This window comes from Apus apus, chromosome 1 (assembly GCF_020740795.1).
Source record: "Apus apus isolate bApuApu2 chromosome 1, bApuApu2.pri.cur, whole genome shotgun sequence".
Classification (NCBI taxonomy): Eukaryota; Metazoa; Chordata; class Aves; order Apodiformes; family Apodidae; genus Apus; species Apus apus.
Genome location: NC_067282.1, coordinates 73815584 through 73831547, shown reverse-complemented (window position 1 = coordinate 73831547; position 15964 = coordinate 73815584). Strand labels below are relative to the sequence as shown.

At 36.8% G+C, this 15964-nt stretch overlaps 1 protein-coding gene across 18 annotated transcripts in view; it reads left to right on the top strand.

Annotated features, from left to right (window-relative positions):
- ABI3BP (ABI family member 3 binding protein) overlaps positions 1–15964 on the top strand; it is a 152404-nt gene that overhangs the window by 117722 nt on the left and 18718 nt on the right. For all 18 annotated transcript variants that reach the window (XM_051622176.1, XM_051622076.1, XM_051622147.1 and 15 more), the window contains 5 exons: positions 1185–1295; positions 4182–4265; positions 5699–5767; positions 6974–7186; positions 11694–11805. In XM_051622176.1, coding sequence (XP_051478136.1) covers positions 1185–1295; positions 4182–4265; positions 5699–5767; positions 6974–7186; positions 11694–11805 — 589 coding nt within the window. The remainder of the gene's footprint in view (positions 1–1184; positions 1296–4181; positions 4266–5698; positions 5768–6973; positions 7187–11693; positions 11806–15964) is intronic.

Genomic DNA, 15964 nt, shown 5'->3' with positions numbered 1-15964 from the left:
AGATAGAGCATTGTTTCCTGTCTTGATCTCTAGTGTTATATAGCTGACTGCAAAAGTCCAAAATGAAAAGGGAACAGAGAAAGATGGTGATGTGCCTGTTTGTGTATGTTAAGTATTTCTAAAAACGCTCTCCCATTTTGGGAGTCTTTGGATCTAGTCCCTTCTCGCCCACAGTCACCCTATTTATAGGATAAACTGATGAGTAGGGACCAACATACTCTGTGTAGCCAGTAACTCAGAATCAGGCAACCTGCATATGTGTTGACATTGGCAACATCATAAGAATTACATTACTCTTGAGGATTTTCCCCAGTTAGGTACAAAAAGTCTTTTGTTATATAAATGTGTTGCACTTATCTCCTGTTTTGTTTTGGGATTTTTCTTAAGGAAAGAAATGCAGAGGCGAAAGTGGAAGAAAAATCTTCTCCTTTGCCTTTCTTTTGCACAATAAAATCCTTTATAATTGCCTGGAAAATAAGCAAAACAGTTTCTAAGGATGAATTAAGAGACTTAGGTTCTCCTTCATACCTCACTTTCAAAGGACCTTACCAGATACATTTAATAGGTATTAGCTGGAACTGAGCATTGAAACACCCTAAGTGGGTGCTTCAGGAGTTTCTAGCACAGCGACTGTCTCAAGCCATGTCAGTGCATGAAGTGACAGTGACTTTTTTGTTTTCCATTTTTAAATTACCTAAGATAAAGTGTCATTAATGGTAATTTCCCTTTTGCTACATCTTGTACTTCAAGCTGAGGGTGGCTGGTTTTATCAGTTAGAAAGTACAAAAGATCAGAAATTTTGTGAGTAAAATACTGAAGACATTTCCAAGTACACTGAGATGATGTTTATTGTGGGAAGAAGTACCCCTTTAGCTGCCAAAAAATTACCATTGGCAGAAATTAGTAACTGCACAGAAAATGAATTGCTGAAACACTTGTGCATAATCTCAAAGGACCTCCATTTTTTCAGTGTGAACTTGGTTTAAAACTCTATGGCACACACTTCCTGAAGAGTTTAAGGCTGAAAATGCAACTTACTTCATCTCCTAACCTCACCTCTTCCCTTTTGATACTACATCAGACATGAAACATTGTTTGAGAATTTGGAATATAACTTCTGATGAGTTTGATTTATGGAATTTGAGGTTAAATAACTAGTAACACTGTTTTGTAATGTCATTCAGTAACTGCATTGCCTGGCCCTCAGCGTCCTCCTATGCCTCCTGTCAAGCCTACACCAATGCGAAGAAAACCTCTGCCTCCAAACACCGTGACTGGTAAACCAGGCAGTCCAGGTATCTCAGCTTTTTCAGCACAAGTACATTATTATGTGTGAGACAATACTGAACTGACTAGCTGAGTACATGAGAATTTTTATAGTACAGATTCTTTTCCTTTCATTTGTGACATCTATAGATACTGGTCTGCTGAACATACAAGCCTTGTGTCTTTTCTCTTCATACATAAACTCTCCTTGCTTTTTGTTTTCCTAATCTAAATATGTAAAAAATCTCCCTAATAAGCAAACTGAAAGCAAAATACAATGCAAGTCATCATTTAAGAATATCACCCTTAAGAACATTTCATGTCTATTAATAGCATTTGCAATTACTTAATGTGTGCGCCAGATGTGAGATACTGAATATTATGTTCCAATGCATGCTCCTAACTTGTTATTTGTAAAGAAATTCTGTTCCATACATATGGCACATCCATTAAGTACTGCAAATAACATGAGCTAATAGGCACACAGAAAACTTACTGCACTGAGAGGTGGAGCAAGCTGAGTTATTTTATGTGCAAAGAGTTCAGCTTAATTCATGTGGAATTGTAGCTAGAGTATTGCTACTTCTTAGTATCAGTATAAGCACATAGAAACTTTCACATTTCCTATTTTATTTTCCTAATTTTAACCTGAAGCTGATATTCAGTATCTTTATGTATGTTTTGTCTGTGAAGTCTGTATTAGAGTCTGTAGGCTAATTATGTCCCAGTTAGTCAGAAACTGTGATCTCATTACACTTAGCATAATGAGAAATGCTTCCCTCTTCATATTTAGTCTCTGTAGCCCACTGAAAATATAACGGTCTTGGCTCTTCTTTCTTTCCTGTTGGCTTTTTTTTTCATTTGTTTCATTTGGGCCTTTGTGTGCTATTAAAGCGAGAGAGCTGTGAATTTTTTTCTGCATTCTCTTGAGAGCAAAGACTGTTGGGGTCTGCCAGGGAAGCCCCTTTTGTCCTTCTTTTACCCATCTACAAAAAGCATCTCAGCTTCAGCAGACATCCCTGTGAGAAAGCTTATCCTAGTATTTACGGTATGGTCTTCATCCTGACTATGGTAGGAGGACCTAAATAAATCTTTCAGAGTTTTGTTTAAGATTAGAAGCAAGAATCTCCAATCTGGATGAAATAAACTGTGTGTTTACTCAATAGCAGAGCCAAGATTGAAATGTTGCATCTGTACTTGCAGTTGATTGGTGTAGTTTCTTTAGTTATAGCTACAACAGAACATCAGACGTGGTCGGTCAAGCTGTAGGATAAAAAAAAAAATGTTGACCTGATACATGTTATTTTGCTTGTAATGGGGCCTATGCTAATTTTCTCCATGAAGTGTCTAATTAATTTGCCAATGTTTTGAAATTTCGCCCTTTTTCCATGTGCTAGAGGCACATGGAAAGAGGTTATGTGGTAGAGGTTATGTGGTAGTCAGCAGTTACCATACCTTCCTAGGCATTCAAGATGGAATAAATTGGTTAGATGATCTGGTTCTTCCTTGTGGGACCAGTGGCAGATTTTCCTTTTTCTGTGTTTCCTAGTGTTTCATCCAACTTACTTGTAAACATCATAATTGAGTTGCTTCTGGTTCCCTGGAGATACTGTTCCACACTATTAAAAGGAAAAAACTGCCTCAATATTCTTCTTGGATTTTCCTTTCCATAATTTTGTCCTGTTTCTCTTTCTCATTAACACTGTGATTAATTCCTTACCAGCATCTTTCCTACTCACCAATGGAATCAGTATTATGGGAAGGTTTTGATGCAGACATTGAAATGTCCTGAATGGAAAAAAAAGGAAACGAGAGTTCCAGAACCTTCGTGAAGCTGGGCTGCAGTGGGAATCTTAATAAATTTCCACTTTATTAAGGAAATTAATGGAAAATTGAAATTTTTGTTGTTTTAAACTTGGTTCACCAGAGCTCTGCCTTCAGTCACCATGTTCCTCTGTGTCAAATATACAGACAGGCAACTACATTATGCAACTGTTGACTTTTTTAGTGTTGAGATTTCACAGTCACGCAGTGGTTATCTGTGTGTCTGCATGGTTTGTGAATGTAGTTCTTGCCTTTTACCACTCTTTTGAAAACAATAAAGACATTAGAAACTTGTTTTCAGTTCGGTGTTGACTGCTGCAGAGTAAAAGCATTATCACATAATCTAAAATAGTTTTTTAAATAGCTGGGGTTTTTTTCTGTCCAAATTTATACTGCCTACTATACAATTGAAAGCTTTTTCCTTTTGGGGCATATAGTGTTACAAACATTGAAAATGTTGGATTTTGTTGCATTTCTATTACTTTTATTTGAAGTGCATCTTAATTTCAGTTGGTGAAGGCTCCAGTACTACTCTGTGGTTAAACTCTTAATGCAGACCATAGTGAAGTACTCATGTTCCAGCTCTAGCCTTGCTAACACCTGTACTGTATTGCGAGGAGAAATGAAAGGACCTTAGTGACATTTGAGGGAAGAACTCAAGTTTCAGTTGCTGATTTCAGCTTCTATGTCTTAACAACTCATGAAGAAATGTGCTTTTATATTTGAGAAACAGAAACATCATTGCTGGCCATTTTGCATCCTTTTACCAATCTGTGTAGGGTCATTTTGTGCTTTATACCAAGTCATATTCCAGTTTCAGTTATATTCCAAGGCAATCTCCAAGAAGCCAGTAATTTTCTCATCAGGTTTCAGGAGTAGGTTATATTGACGATAAGGACAACTTGGAATTTTCCTGGATACAACAGGAAGGTATTGTATAAGGTTGGAGGGAATATCACAGTTTAAATTGAAGTAATTGTTTTATGAAGCAGTTGTCACAAATCTGCATCTGTTCAAAAATCAGAAAGCTGTTTCACTCTTTTAAGCAGTGAATGTATTGTTGCCACAAGTTCTTCCTTCTGTCGCTGTAGCTAAACCTGCTGGACCAACAACACCTGTGAGGACAGGAATATCACTTAAGACACCAACAGCTTTTGTAACTCCAGACTCTTATGGTAAGCATATGACAAACAGTTCTGGTTTCTTTTTTGTCCCTTTTTTTTCTCTTTTTCTTTTTCCTTTTTAAATTTTTTCCTTCTTTGCTTTTTTTTTTTTCATGAACATAAAGGTTTCTTTTTTTTTCTTTTATTTCCCTTCCTTAAACTATATTGATGCATTATATATTTAATATAAGTATTCTGTTTGAGATTATTCTGATTTCCTTTATGCCACTGACAACTTTTGTAACTTGACTGAGTTCATCTTGCTGTCTTCTGATGCACTCCTTGGTAAATGAGAACATGACAGCCCTTCCATCTTCCTAGAATCAATAAACACTTAACAGGTTTTCAATATTACTTAGTGGCTACTTCAAATCTCTGAATGGAGTAGATAAGGCAGTTATTTTCCTGCACATTTCCTTTTGCACAGGATGTACATTCAAATTATTATTTGATGGTGACTGATAGCAGTCAACATGGTTGTAATTTCCTTCTAGCTACCTGATCAACCTGCCACCATTTAAACAGGGAAAAATGTAACGCAGTAAACACAGTGGTTAGTTGGTAACTTGCCCTTTATAAATTTGGGACTTAACTGCAAGTTCAGGCCTAAACTCCCCAAAGTGGCAAACAGGAATGGGTTTGAGGAAGAGTGTGCTTAGAATTTTGAGCCAAAATATGCAGCTCTAGGTGTATTGCCATAAACTATGCTGTTTCTAATATTCCTGGATTTATAGTAACAGCAAAATTCTTACAGTCTCCTTGTAATAATGATGAACTAACTGTGACCCTTAGTGCTCAGTAAAGCAATCTAAATGCTAGATTTGTTTAAAAAATGCTCGTTGTGAATATATTGTGTTTTGTCCATTGAGGTCCATTGATGAATTTGCATCTAAGAGAAGATTCTGTTCAGTATAGTGGCTATTTAACAGAACTCTGGTGTCATGAATTCTGACTACTTTAGCACATTTCCATTCATCATTGTATTTCCCTTCATTTTCCTTAGAATTTTGTGGAAGTTGTACACTCTGGAGGCAGAATTAGTGATTTCCTTTTTGATATTTTTAGAGAAGCTCATGTGCCAACATAGCAGTGATACATATATGAACATGTTTAGCTCCAAGCGAAACAGCCAGTCCGTACAAAAAGATCTATTTTAAAAGGTCAAAACATATTCTGCTTATATTGCATTAACTGAATCCAGCAACAATCACAAAGTCTGTTATTTTGATTATGGCTATCTTTATCCTAGCAGGTAAGTGCAAGATTTATTTAGCATCACAGCCAAAATGGAGGTCTTATAAGAAAAAGACAGAGCTGGCAGCAAAGGTCTAACATGGAGTAGGTTTACCATTATTTAAAATGCCAAATGAATTGTGAAATGCCAGTTCTAACACTGAAACTTCATATTTATTTTGCAAATTGAATTCTAACTGTGTTTCCCACAGTGGATGCAACTGTCTTCAGCTCAAGTCCTACATCAGAAACAGATTCTTCAGGCAAACCAAGGTATCAAGGTAGGTTTTCAACAGCTATGGTATTTTTATTTGGGGGGATAGATGAAGACTGACCGATCTTGCATCAAAATTAACTTGTTTGATCATTCAAAGGCCAAAACTTACTTTGATTCTGCTTCACTATAGTGTCAGATGAAAGGGCTGTAGTGCAGACCATCAGCATATTCTTGAAAAAAAATTAAATTCTCTTCTACTTTCTTCCCTGCTACCACTTCCTGGTTTACAGTCTTGCCCACAACCATTATGTGGCTCTTCCTGTATACCAGCAGTAGTACAACTGCATGCTGTTCACATTCCACCAAACCAAATTAAAAACTTCCTGTGGGCTTGCAAGCATACCCAGGCAGGTATTGCCCTAACATCAGTGCAACTTACCATAAGGGATATCTACTCATATGTTTCACCTCTCATGCCTCTCTATTCAAATAGTCTAGTAATATGGCAATACATACTGGATTAGGTGTTAAAGTACTCAAGTTATTGCTGTTGCAGTAATCTAGAGGGTTTAGCAGGGTGAGATGATGGAAAGAAGTGCATTTGTATCAGGGGTGTTTTTATTGGTCTGGTAAGAGAGACTACATTTCTGAAGAGATTCTCTCTTTCTTGCAAGAGCTTATTGTTTACATCCAATTGAAGTTTTAATTTTAGACATAATGTGTTTGTGTTCAGTAATCTTCCTAATTTTGATGCAGAGTACAAGATGTTTACCTTAGAGGGATTTTTTCAAGGTTTGGTCCTGTACCATTGTAAATAGTTAAGATTTTGACAGTCATTTAAGAAACTGCAAGTTAAATGATGAAATTACCCTGGACTAGACTTGCTACTGTTTCTGGTAAAACAAAGTGGTGATGGGAATTACATCTTTGTGCTATTGTAGCACTCAAAAGCTGCAAATGGAATTGCAGTATCATTTTACTGTAGAAGGGCTGAAGTTAGGTGTCCTATTTTATGACATAAGTGAATTCTTTCAAACAGCATATATCTCCCACTAATACCTTCAAAATGATATTTCATCAGTGGTGCCAATAGGAAGAGGGATGCAACAATAGTGAACGTACAGGTTTCATTCTTACACATTTAACTTTGACTTATTGTGCAGATTTGTCCTTGGTATCCTGAGATGGAAGCTTTGCACTAAATGAAATGGTATTGACATTTTGTAAATAAATTTTGTATTGAATAACAGCTCTTCCCTATTGCTCTTAGCTCCCCATGTCAAGTACATGAAGAAAGATAACGACGTGCCTTGCTCTATCACAAGCTCTCTTGAACATTTTCCACAAGAAGAAGCTGGCAGCAAGGAAGAACCTACTCGTCCTCCACAAAATCCTCCAACCAACCTCACTGTGGTGACTGTTGAGGGCTGTCCAACTTTTGTCATATTGGACTGGGAAAAACCAGACAATGACACTGTCACTGGTGAGTTTGAAATCTTTCCTCCATTGTATCAGAACACAGTATTTCCACCTTATTTTTATTTTCACAGTGGTTTTATGCCATTGAAAATATACTTTAATCCCAAGGGAATCTTACACCTTAGTACTTTTATTTTGTGCTACTGTCAGCTCCAGTGTGGATAAGAAAATGCTACAAGATTAGAATGAGATTTTCACAACTGAATCATTGGTACCAGTGATGACACAAAAAGATACTTAATAATAGGAACTCTGTATTTCATCTTAATTTCTGCTTCTCTGTGTACAGGATCTGGTAAGATCTAGTCAAAAAGTTCCAGCAATGTGACAGTGGTGCTTATTATATAGATGCATACACATAATGTAGACATCTTTCTTGACTTGTGGATGCTTTTGATCAGTGGGCCAGACACACTTAAACCCTACATCCATCCAGTAGGTCAATAGAACTCTGCCAGTATATAATACTTGCTGTACCCACCATATGGTCACGAAGTTCTCTATGGTAAAAGAATCTGTTTTTTTCATTTCTAAGGGAAAGTTTTTTACTGAGAATGAATCTTTGTGAGTCAGATAGGAATGAGTACATAGACAGGTAAGTGTGTAAGATGACCATTAATTATTTTCCTGTCATCTTCTGTGTATATATGTATATATAAAAACCAAACTTACCAAAATTGAACATTTAAATCAATTCATAACCGAAAATTGTGGTTCTTCCGTACCGTCAGGAAAATGGCTTTTGTTTTTACCATGGACATAAAACTTTGATTTGCAGAATCACTTGTTCATCACAGCCATGAGCAAACAGGTTTGGCTATGTTTCAATATGAGTGAGTAGAACACATAAGACTGGGAACTGTGAGGACTAAGGCTGGATCATTAGCCATTCACTTTAGCATGTAAGTGCAATATTTTCAGATATTATTGTAAGCGCATGCCATGGGAGATTTCAGTACAGGTGTATAATTAGGTGACTGTCACAAGAAAGGCCACTCTCTTCCCCATACTATTTCTGGATTTTCTATAATTACCATGTTTACCTTCTATTCTTTCTGGCTTTCCCTGCCGTTTTGCAAAATAATAAATGCATAACCAAAGGGTCATTCAAAACAAAAATTAGCCTGCAATTTCTCTTCTGGGAAAGAGGAAGAAAGCTACCCTTCAGCTAGATTAAAATGGGAATCAAAAGAGACTGTAGGTTAATGAAAAATATCAAAAAGAGATAAGAATTATTACCTGACTTGCTTTCCAGATGTGCTTCATTCTGGAAGACAAAGAAATGTGAGCTTATTGCTTACCTTAGAATTAGGCTGAGGATGGGCATTCTGTGAGCACTCTCCATTCCAGGCAGTTCTGCAGTGCTTCTTTTTATTAAGCAAAAAGCCTTTTTCTTGCTGTTGTCATTTGGAGGCCTCCACAGACAAGTTCTTAGCTTGATTAGATCTGATAATATCATTTAGTCTGCACATTTTCTTGGAAGCAGACCTGCTGTTTTTCTTGAGGATTTTAATGACCCCACTGCAGCACAACCATTTATTTGTACTGCAAAAATAAAAGAATCAGTAAAACTGTCAGCACACATCTCATCTAATGATTACAGCAAGGCCTAATTGTCTTCTGATGCTATTTACTTTCTTATTCAGTGAGTGCTGTGAAATATAGAACAAGCATTGCTAACTGTTTATTCTGAGACTTCAGGTGAAAGCCCATACTCTGCAGTTGTGATCAGCATTTGTAGAAGTTAACATCCCATGAAGTTTCTTCTTTTCTGTAAGACTATTCTGTGATAACAGACACCTGGAATACACTTCCGCATTCCAGAAGAGATTAAAACCATCTGCAGAATATGTGGCTAATACTCATTTTCCTTCAGCTAGATAAATTTTAGTTTTCAATCTAGGTGTCTTCGTATCTAGATGCAACAGCTTCCCTATAAATATAATCTTCATTCTTTTTAACTTCAATGTGTAATACAAAATGTTTTCATTCTGTGGCTTACAAATACTCTCATTGAGCTTGTCTCCTTGATCTTAACTTAAAAAACTTACTCAGTTAATGACTCATCCAAGGACACTTTCTGAATTCAAGAGAAGTCATTGAATCCTAATTTCTGAAAACAGTGATTACTTCATATTGGCGCCAGAATGACACTACTTGTTTAGACAGACTTAAATCAAGTTTTCTGTCATCTCTTTTTATTTTTGTAGCTTATGCATGTTTTTTCAATCATCTGGTTTAGGCATCATGTCTCTTTTTTAATGCACTGTTTCAGATAGAACTGTAGAAATAGAAAATGTAATTAGTTAAGCCTTTTTTTATTAAAAAAAAAGGTTACTTTGCTTGACTTTTAGTTATGCACAAGGACTTTCATTGTATTGGGTAATCCTAAAAACAAAATTGTATTTCAGTAATGGAAAGGTCTGCGACAAAAAATTAGAAAAACAGTGATCAAACTTACATCTCTGCTTTTCTAAAGGCTGCAAATGACAAGCAGAAAGGCTGAATGCCTCTATCTGAATGTACTTAAGGCAATGGATATCCACCTTCTGTCTCGTGCTTCCAAAGAAACATAATTTCTCTAAGGAGGCTTAATTAGGGCAAATAAGAGCTTCTAAAAGTTGATTGCCTTTTTTTCTCCATGGTTCACACAGCCCTTGGTGGCTATATAGGAAAAGGTCTTTGTTTCCAAAAAGGAAATGCATAGAGAGAAAATGCAGGTATGTTTTACACATGTATCAGCTATTAAGACTCATGCCTTTGGTCTTTGCATTGGGAACCCACTTGAAAAAATTATCTAAAGTAAAAGCTCTCTACTTACTTATTTTGCTTTTTCTTTTCCCTTCCACACCCCTTTTATCTGAGGCACCCATTGCTGTTGGTCCGTGAGTTTGTTTTTAAAATGCAGTGGTCAGGTTTTTTGCTGTTCATGGGTTGCTGTTGTAGGGAAGAACTTCTGAACATGGAACTATTGAAACCATGGTAAATTCTTCCTTCATGACAACTTTCTAATCTATTTTAAACCTATTTTAAAGCCTTATGTTGCTCTTAGTGTATTAAAAGGAAAAAAAAAAAAAGCTGGGTAGAGATCCCTTTTGAAACTGTAGCAGTAAATAATCTTAAATTCACATATGCATACATGTATATAATTGCTCCAATTGAACTGCTGTGGTTTAGAAGCTTGAAACTTTATAACAGAACTTCCTAGGGCTTCTCTGCACTTCCACTTAATTGCATTGTCTTAAAAAAAAGTGCTTTTTGCATAGAAGGGAGCAGAAGAAGCCATAGTTGAACAACTGATGTCAAAACTGGGTCAATTTGTGTGTGTATGTTCATTTACATACACAGCTCTTCTGTTTACTAGGAATGAGGATCTGAGAGTCTGGTAACAATTAAGAAAGCTTTTAACCTTTTTAAAACTGAATTTCATTGCAGGTGTTTTATGTTTCTATCTTGACAGCAAATGGGTCAACTTATATTAAGAACTAAAAAAATTAGAAGGAAAAAAAAAAGCCCTGCAGCTTACTAGCATTTAGTTAACAACTCTAAAGTTAACAGAATCATTAGGGGAAAACAAACAAACAAACAAAAAAACAAGAAAGAGTTTTCTAGTGGTTTTTTAGCTGTTAATAAGTGTTCTCTGTCCTTGTAGTATAATACTTGCTTTATTCCTTGTGTTGTTGATCTAAACATTCTCCTTTTGCAGCTTACAATTAGCTAAGCAACATTTGGTATTTCAGTCAGGTTTTAGGAAGGGGAAATGAAGGAACTGGAGAGGTTGTGAATTTCTTTGCAAAGACAGGATAATTAGCAATGTACTCAGTGCGTTTATTAGAAGAGGTAGTTATGAATTGGAACAGAGGTTGCCTTTTAGAGATTGTATCTTGGACAGGGCTATGACTGAAGGGGTATCTTCCCAAACATCTGTTTTTAATTCCCTGTTCAGAGCATGGCTTGCTCTTGATGGTCCATCCCAGGGAGGTGAAAAGAAAGAAGTGAGCCTCTATAAATCATATAAATACAGAAATAAATTTATGCAAAATTGTTTCATTCTAAAATTTCATATTCCAAAAAGGTACAATCCAAGTTAGTTGGGTATTTTTCTTTGGAAATCTTAAAAAAATAGGTCTTATTTTAAGTTACTCAAGGCTTAAGCATTGAGAAACTGTATTTTCATATTTTTTTACTTTTTCATTCAAACAGCAGAATGCTTGTACTTACTCATGTTCAGAATTTTGCCAGTAGTGTAACTTTGGGCAGAGGTGAGATGTTATCATCTATTCCATAACTGAATTATGAGGAAGGATGAGGGACTAGGTGCTCAGCTATCTGGAATTGGATCACTCTTTCTCACCACTTTAGCACACTAATATCCAGACTGGATCATACAAGATGTCCTTAGAACCTATCAGACAGTAGGAGTGGAAATCAGATGAGAAAAGAGAGAACAATGAAGAAGCTCAAGTAAGAGCTGTTATTTAAGCAGATTTCTCTTTATTATAATTTTCCAGAATATGAGGTTGTGTCAACTGAAAATGGAGCAAGTGATGGTGAAAAGGAGAAATCGATTATCACTACAAATCAAACCCATTCTACTGTGGAAAACCTAAAACCTGACACAAGGTAATTAAGTAAAATAATTTGCTAAATTAATCCAATTAACTAAGACTGTCTGCTCTCTGCCACTTCAAATGAAAAATACATATGTGTATAAGACCAAATTGGTTTTACTTCAGTTCTAATAGGAAAAAGGGTATGCTTTGGTTTCACTTTCTTTTAAGTTAACAGATGAGACACATCTGAGGAACCTTTAGGAAATTTCCAGGAGTATTTACAGTCTGGACAAACTGCAGAAGTGACCTGTTCTGTCAGAAAGATTTAACAGTCAAATGGAAGGAAATGTACTGCTTTCTATAAAAAAAAAAAAAAACAAACAACAACCTCTTAATTTAGCAGATAAAGAAACAAGGTGAACCCAGGAAATATAAACCTGATATGTGAGGTTAAGATTTGTATGTATGACTGTCTCTCTCTGAGGCTTAACGATGCTTGGCACAACTTGCTGCTTGCCTAATTAGTTGGATTTTCATTCAAATACTGATATCAAGTTAGGTCACTGTACAAACCTCGACCATCAAGCCAAACCATTCTATGATTCTGTAGTTGCATTGCACCATGGAGAAGGAAGATACATTTGTCCTGTAAATGTGGCTTTCTTTCAGTATCTTGAAACAGCCAGGAAGTTAAAAATGGCTAGTGAATTCCAGCTGATAGCATACATCTCATGCAACTAGTCCAAATAAGCATTATCATTCTCTAAAAGACAAAAATCTCAAAAAAAAAAAAATTATTATTCTTTGTGGTAACATTCAGAGCAGGGAAGAAAACCACTCCTCTTCTGTTTGTGTTGCTTATTGATTGCATTAGAAAATTAATGAATGACGATTTTTTTTTCCTGTAAGACCATCCACTTGGCTTTGGTAACTGGATTTTTCTGTTTCAGCTAAACTGCCCTTTTCTATTATTATTCTTAAAATGCTTACACAGCACAAAATTCTGCATAGAACCCATCTTGAACCTTTACTTTTAGGCAATGTGTGATTTAATCTGGGTTGTAGTTTCTTAGCTTGTGTACTTGTGACCAGCAGCTACTAGGAGGAGCAATGAGGAACTATTGCAGAAAGTGGAGGGTAAGTGAAGAGAATTGGAAAAGAGAGGCTAGGGAAAACTGTGATACCAAAAAAAAGCTTCCTCAAGAGACTCCAAAACTCATGAAATGGGCTAGAATTGCTGTGTATTGCATCAAGAATATCTCTGTAATTTCTTAAAGTCATATGGCTTGTGCAAAGGTGAACTACAGCTATATTGCTGTCTTGTTAAGAGGCAATTAGGATATGTTAGCAACACAACTGGAGACCAAGCATCAGTTTCCTCAATCTCTTCCTCAAGCAGCTGAGAAGGCTTAAAAGAGACAGCAAAACAATGTATTTCCAGAGTAGTGGCTGAAGAAAGGCAGTAGGTGCTGCTGAACTTGTCAGACTGTGCAGTTTGTGCTTTGAAATAATGCAGTTGGATCCTTGAAAAGAACTGTGTTATTAAAGAGATTCTCTTCCGTGACACACTCAAATTCTTTGTGTCATGAATGGTGACAGAAATGGGATGCATTTGATTAAGTGTAGAAAAGACATGGAAGAAAGTTCTTATTGCTGAGAGCGAGACCCAGATGGCCAAAAGAGAAAAGCATTTTTAGACCGCTCTTTGTTCAGAAAGGAAGATGGAGGCAGGCAAACCCAGCTGGAATTATTGGAAAGGCCATAAGGAAGGCAGGAGCTGAGCAGAAGCAGATAAGATGTTTTTTAACTTTAATTTGTAGTTCTGTCAATCCTACAAGAAGACTTTTGGGTTTCCATAAGCAGTAGCACAGTAAAGGTCACAGAGAAAAGCAGTCTTTTGCAGCATGGGTTTTGTTACAAGCAGCTAGATAGGAGGTCAGTGCTGACTGGTGGAGGCTGACTTAAGACACGAATGGATAACTCTTCCCTGATGCAGTGATGGCTACTGTTCCCACCCTCCAACCTCAAAAGGGAAAGACAGTGAAAGTCTGGATTCAGGAGGCCAATGCCTGAAATTGAAAACCTTTGGTACAAATTGCGGTGGTGCATGTCCCTCAAATCCCAGAGGATTTAAGGCATGTAAAGTCTTCCTTGGAGGGCCTCTGCTCAATGAAATTCCCATTTCAAAATGTGTGCTTCCTAATTTTAAGGACACCTTGAGAGGTTTAGCAGAAGCACAAGAAATTGTTACTGTTTCCATTTGAATCGACGCTTGTTGGCACCCTAAATTAGGGAAAATACAAAAGCATTTTGGTATATTGTAGACAGTATTTCGGTATAATGTAGACAGTATAATTGTTGCAAGGAATGGCACTTGTCCATAATACAAGTCTCCTGTCTATCATGAGCTGATTGCTCAACAGGTGAAGGAAATGGACCCATGGACAAAACTGACTGAAAGTAGGAGGAAGAGAGACAGTGAAGCTCAGCTCAATAAATTAATTACCAGTGTCCCCAAAATGTCTGCAAATTCATCAAGTAATACATGAAGACTGGGAAATAGACTTTTCCATAACTGGCCTTAAAGGAAAGAGCTGTATAAGAGGTGAAGCTGGGAAAGAAACTTGGAAGAGAAAAAGAAATCCCACTCACAAATTATCAACATTAACAAAACTACCAGCAGGTATATGGAAAGAGAGATGCTCCATAGCAGATGGTAGATTGACTGGGGAAGAACGTCTTGGCCTTGAAATGTTTTGGAGAAGCTGACAAACTGAACTTGAGTGTTTTTTCCAGCTTTCCTAAAGCAATCAGTGAGGCTGTGTGAATCCCATATGCTGCTCTGAAGGTTCAGTGCATTCAGCATTGGAGACAGGAAGGATCTAAACCAGACAGACCTAAACAAAGATTTTCCAGAAGGAATAAAAGTGTTTGTGAATGTGGTATTTCAGTCTCTATGGGTAAACCTAAACCAAAAATATCATATGGCAGCAAAACAATTGAAGCCTTGAGGAGCAGTGTATGACAAAGGTGTTCTGCCGTCACATTGTCCAAGGTCTATCATCCCGTTGAGGTAAATCAGATAGGATAAGTTAGTGCCTGGTCCAGAAGCTAAAGAGTTAATCACCCTCATCCAGCAGGAGGGAAGCAAGACAAACAGCTCTTCAGTGTGAAGGGAGCTGAACAGGCAGCAGGGAAAAACTGGGTGCATCTGAGCCTACCAGATCATGCTGTTTGTTTGCTTTTCTCTTTCACATTCTTCATTCAAATAGGTCATACTGCTACACCTCTGGGAAGCTCTGCAGTAAGCCAGACACCCGTCTTCCTTGAGCTGGCCTTTTGACAAGGCAGCTTTTAAAGATTAGGAGCTAATGGCCAGACTTTGAATATTTCAGAAATTTGGATGATATTAGGGAGGCAGCAATGAGAGACTCTTACAGTCTCTCATGAAAAATTGCATGTGTGACTGTAACTGTCAGTAAGCACAAACATAGGAGTCAAATGGGATACAAATTTCTCTGAATCAGAGAATTATCATGTAGTATTCTGTGTGTCCATTTAACTGTCTGAAAAGTGACTAGATCCAGAAAAAAAATGCACTGGCTGAAAAAGAAAAGGAGTTTTGACTTTCAGGTTATCAGTTATTTGGTTTTAACAAACTCATACGATGCCAATAAGGAAATGCAAATGGACTTTCATAGGCATGTGAAAATTTGTGAGGGTTACTTTTAAACATGTAAAGTTATATATATTATGGCAGTTTGTCAAATCTCATGTCTGTCTTGTAACCTATATGCTGGTTTATGTGTCCTTGGTGACTTGATTCCACTATCATATCTTAGAAAACTTCCAATAGTTGAAGCAACCTGGAAAGTTCAAATTTTGATATCCATTATTTGGTTGGTCATAGTTCTCAAAACTGCTGCTGTTCCTGGCACTAAGTTGCTATCTGAGTCCAGTCTAGAATTCTGTTTAATTTCATCAGATATTTTGCTCTTGATTGTAACTTTTACCTGAAATCTCTAAAGGCTTGTAGTGTGGTTATGGCAAGTGAGCTAGATAACTGTATGTATCCTTCTAATACACATAGTTAATTGGATATAAGTGGTGCCTGAGAAGGAAAACTTTCTCCTGTTTTATGAATGTCTTCTCCTTAAACATTTCTGTTGTAGATGTACTTCTGTGATCTAATAATCACATATACAGAGATGTTGAATATAACTTCGTAC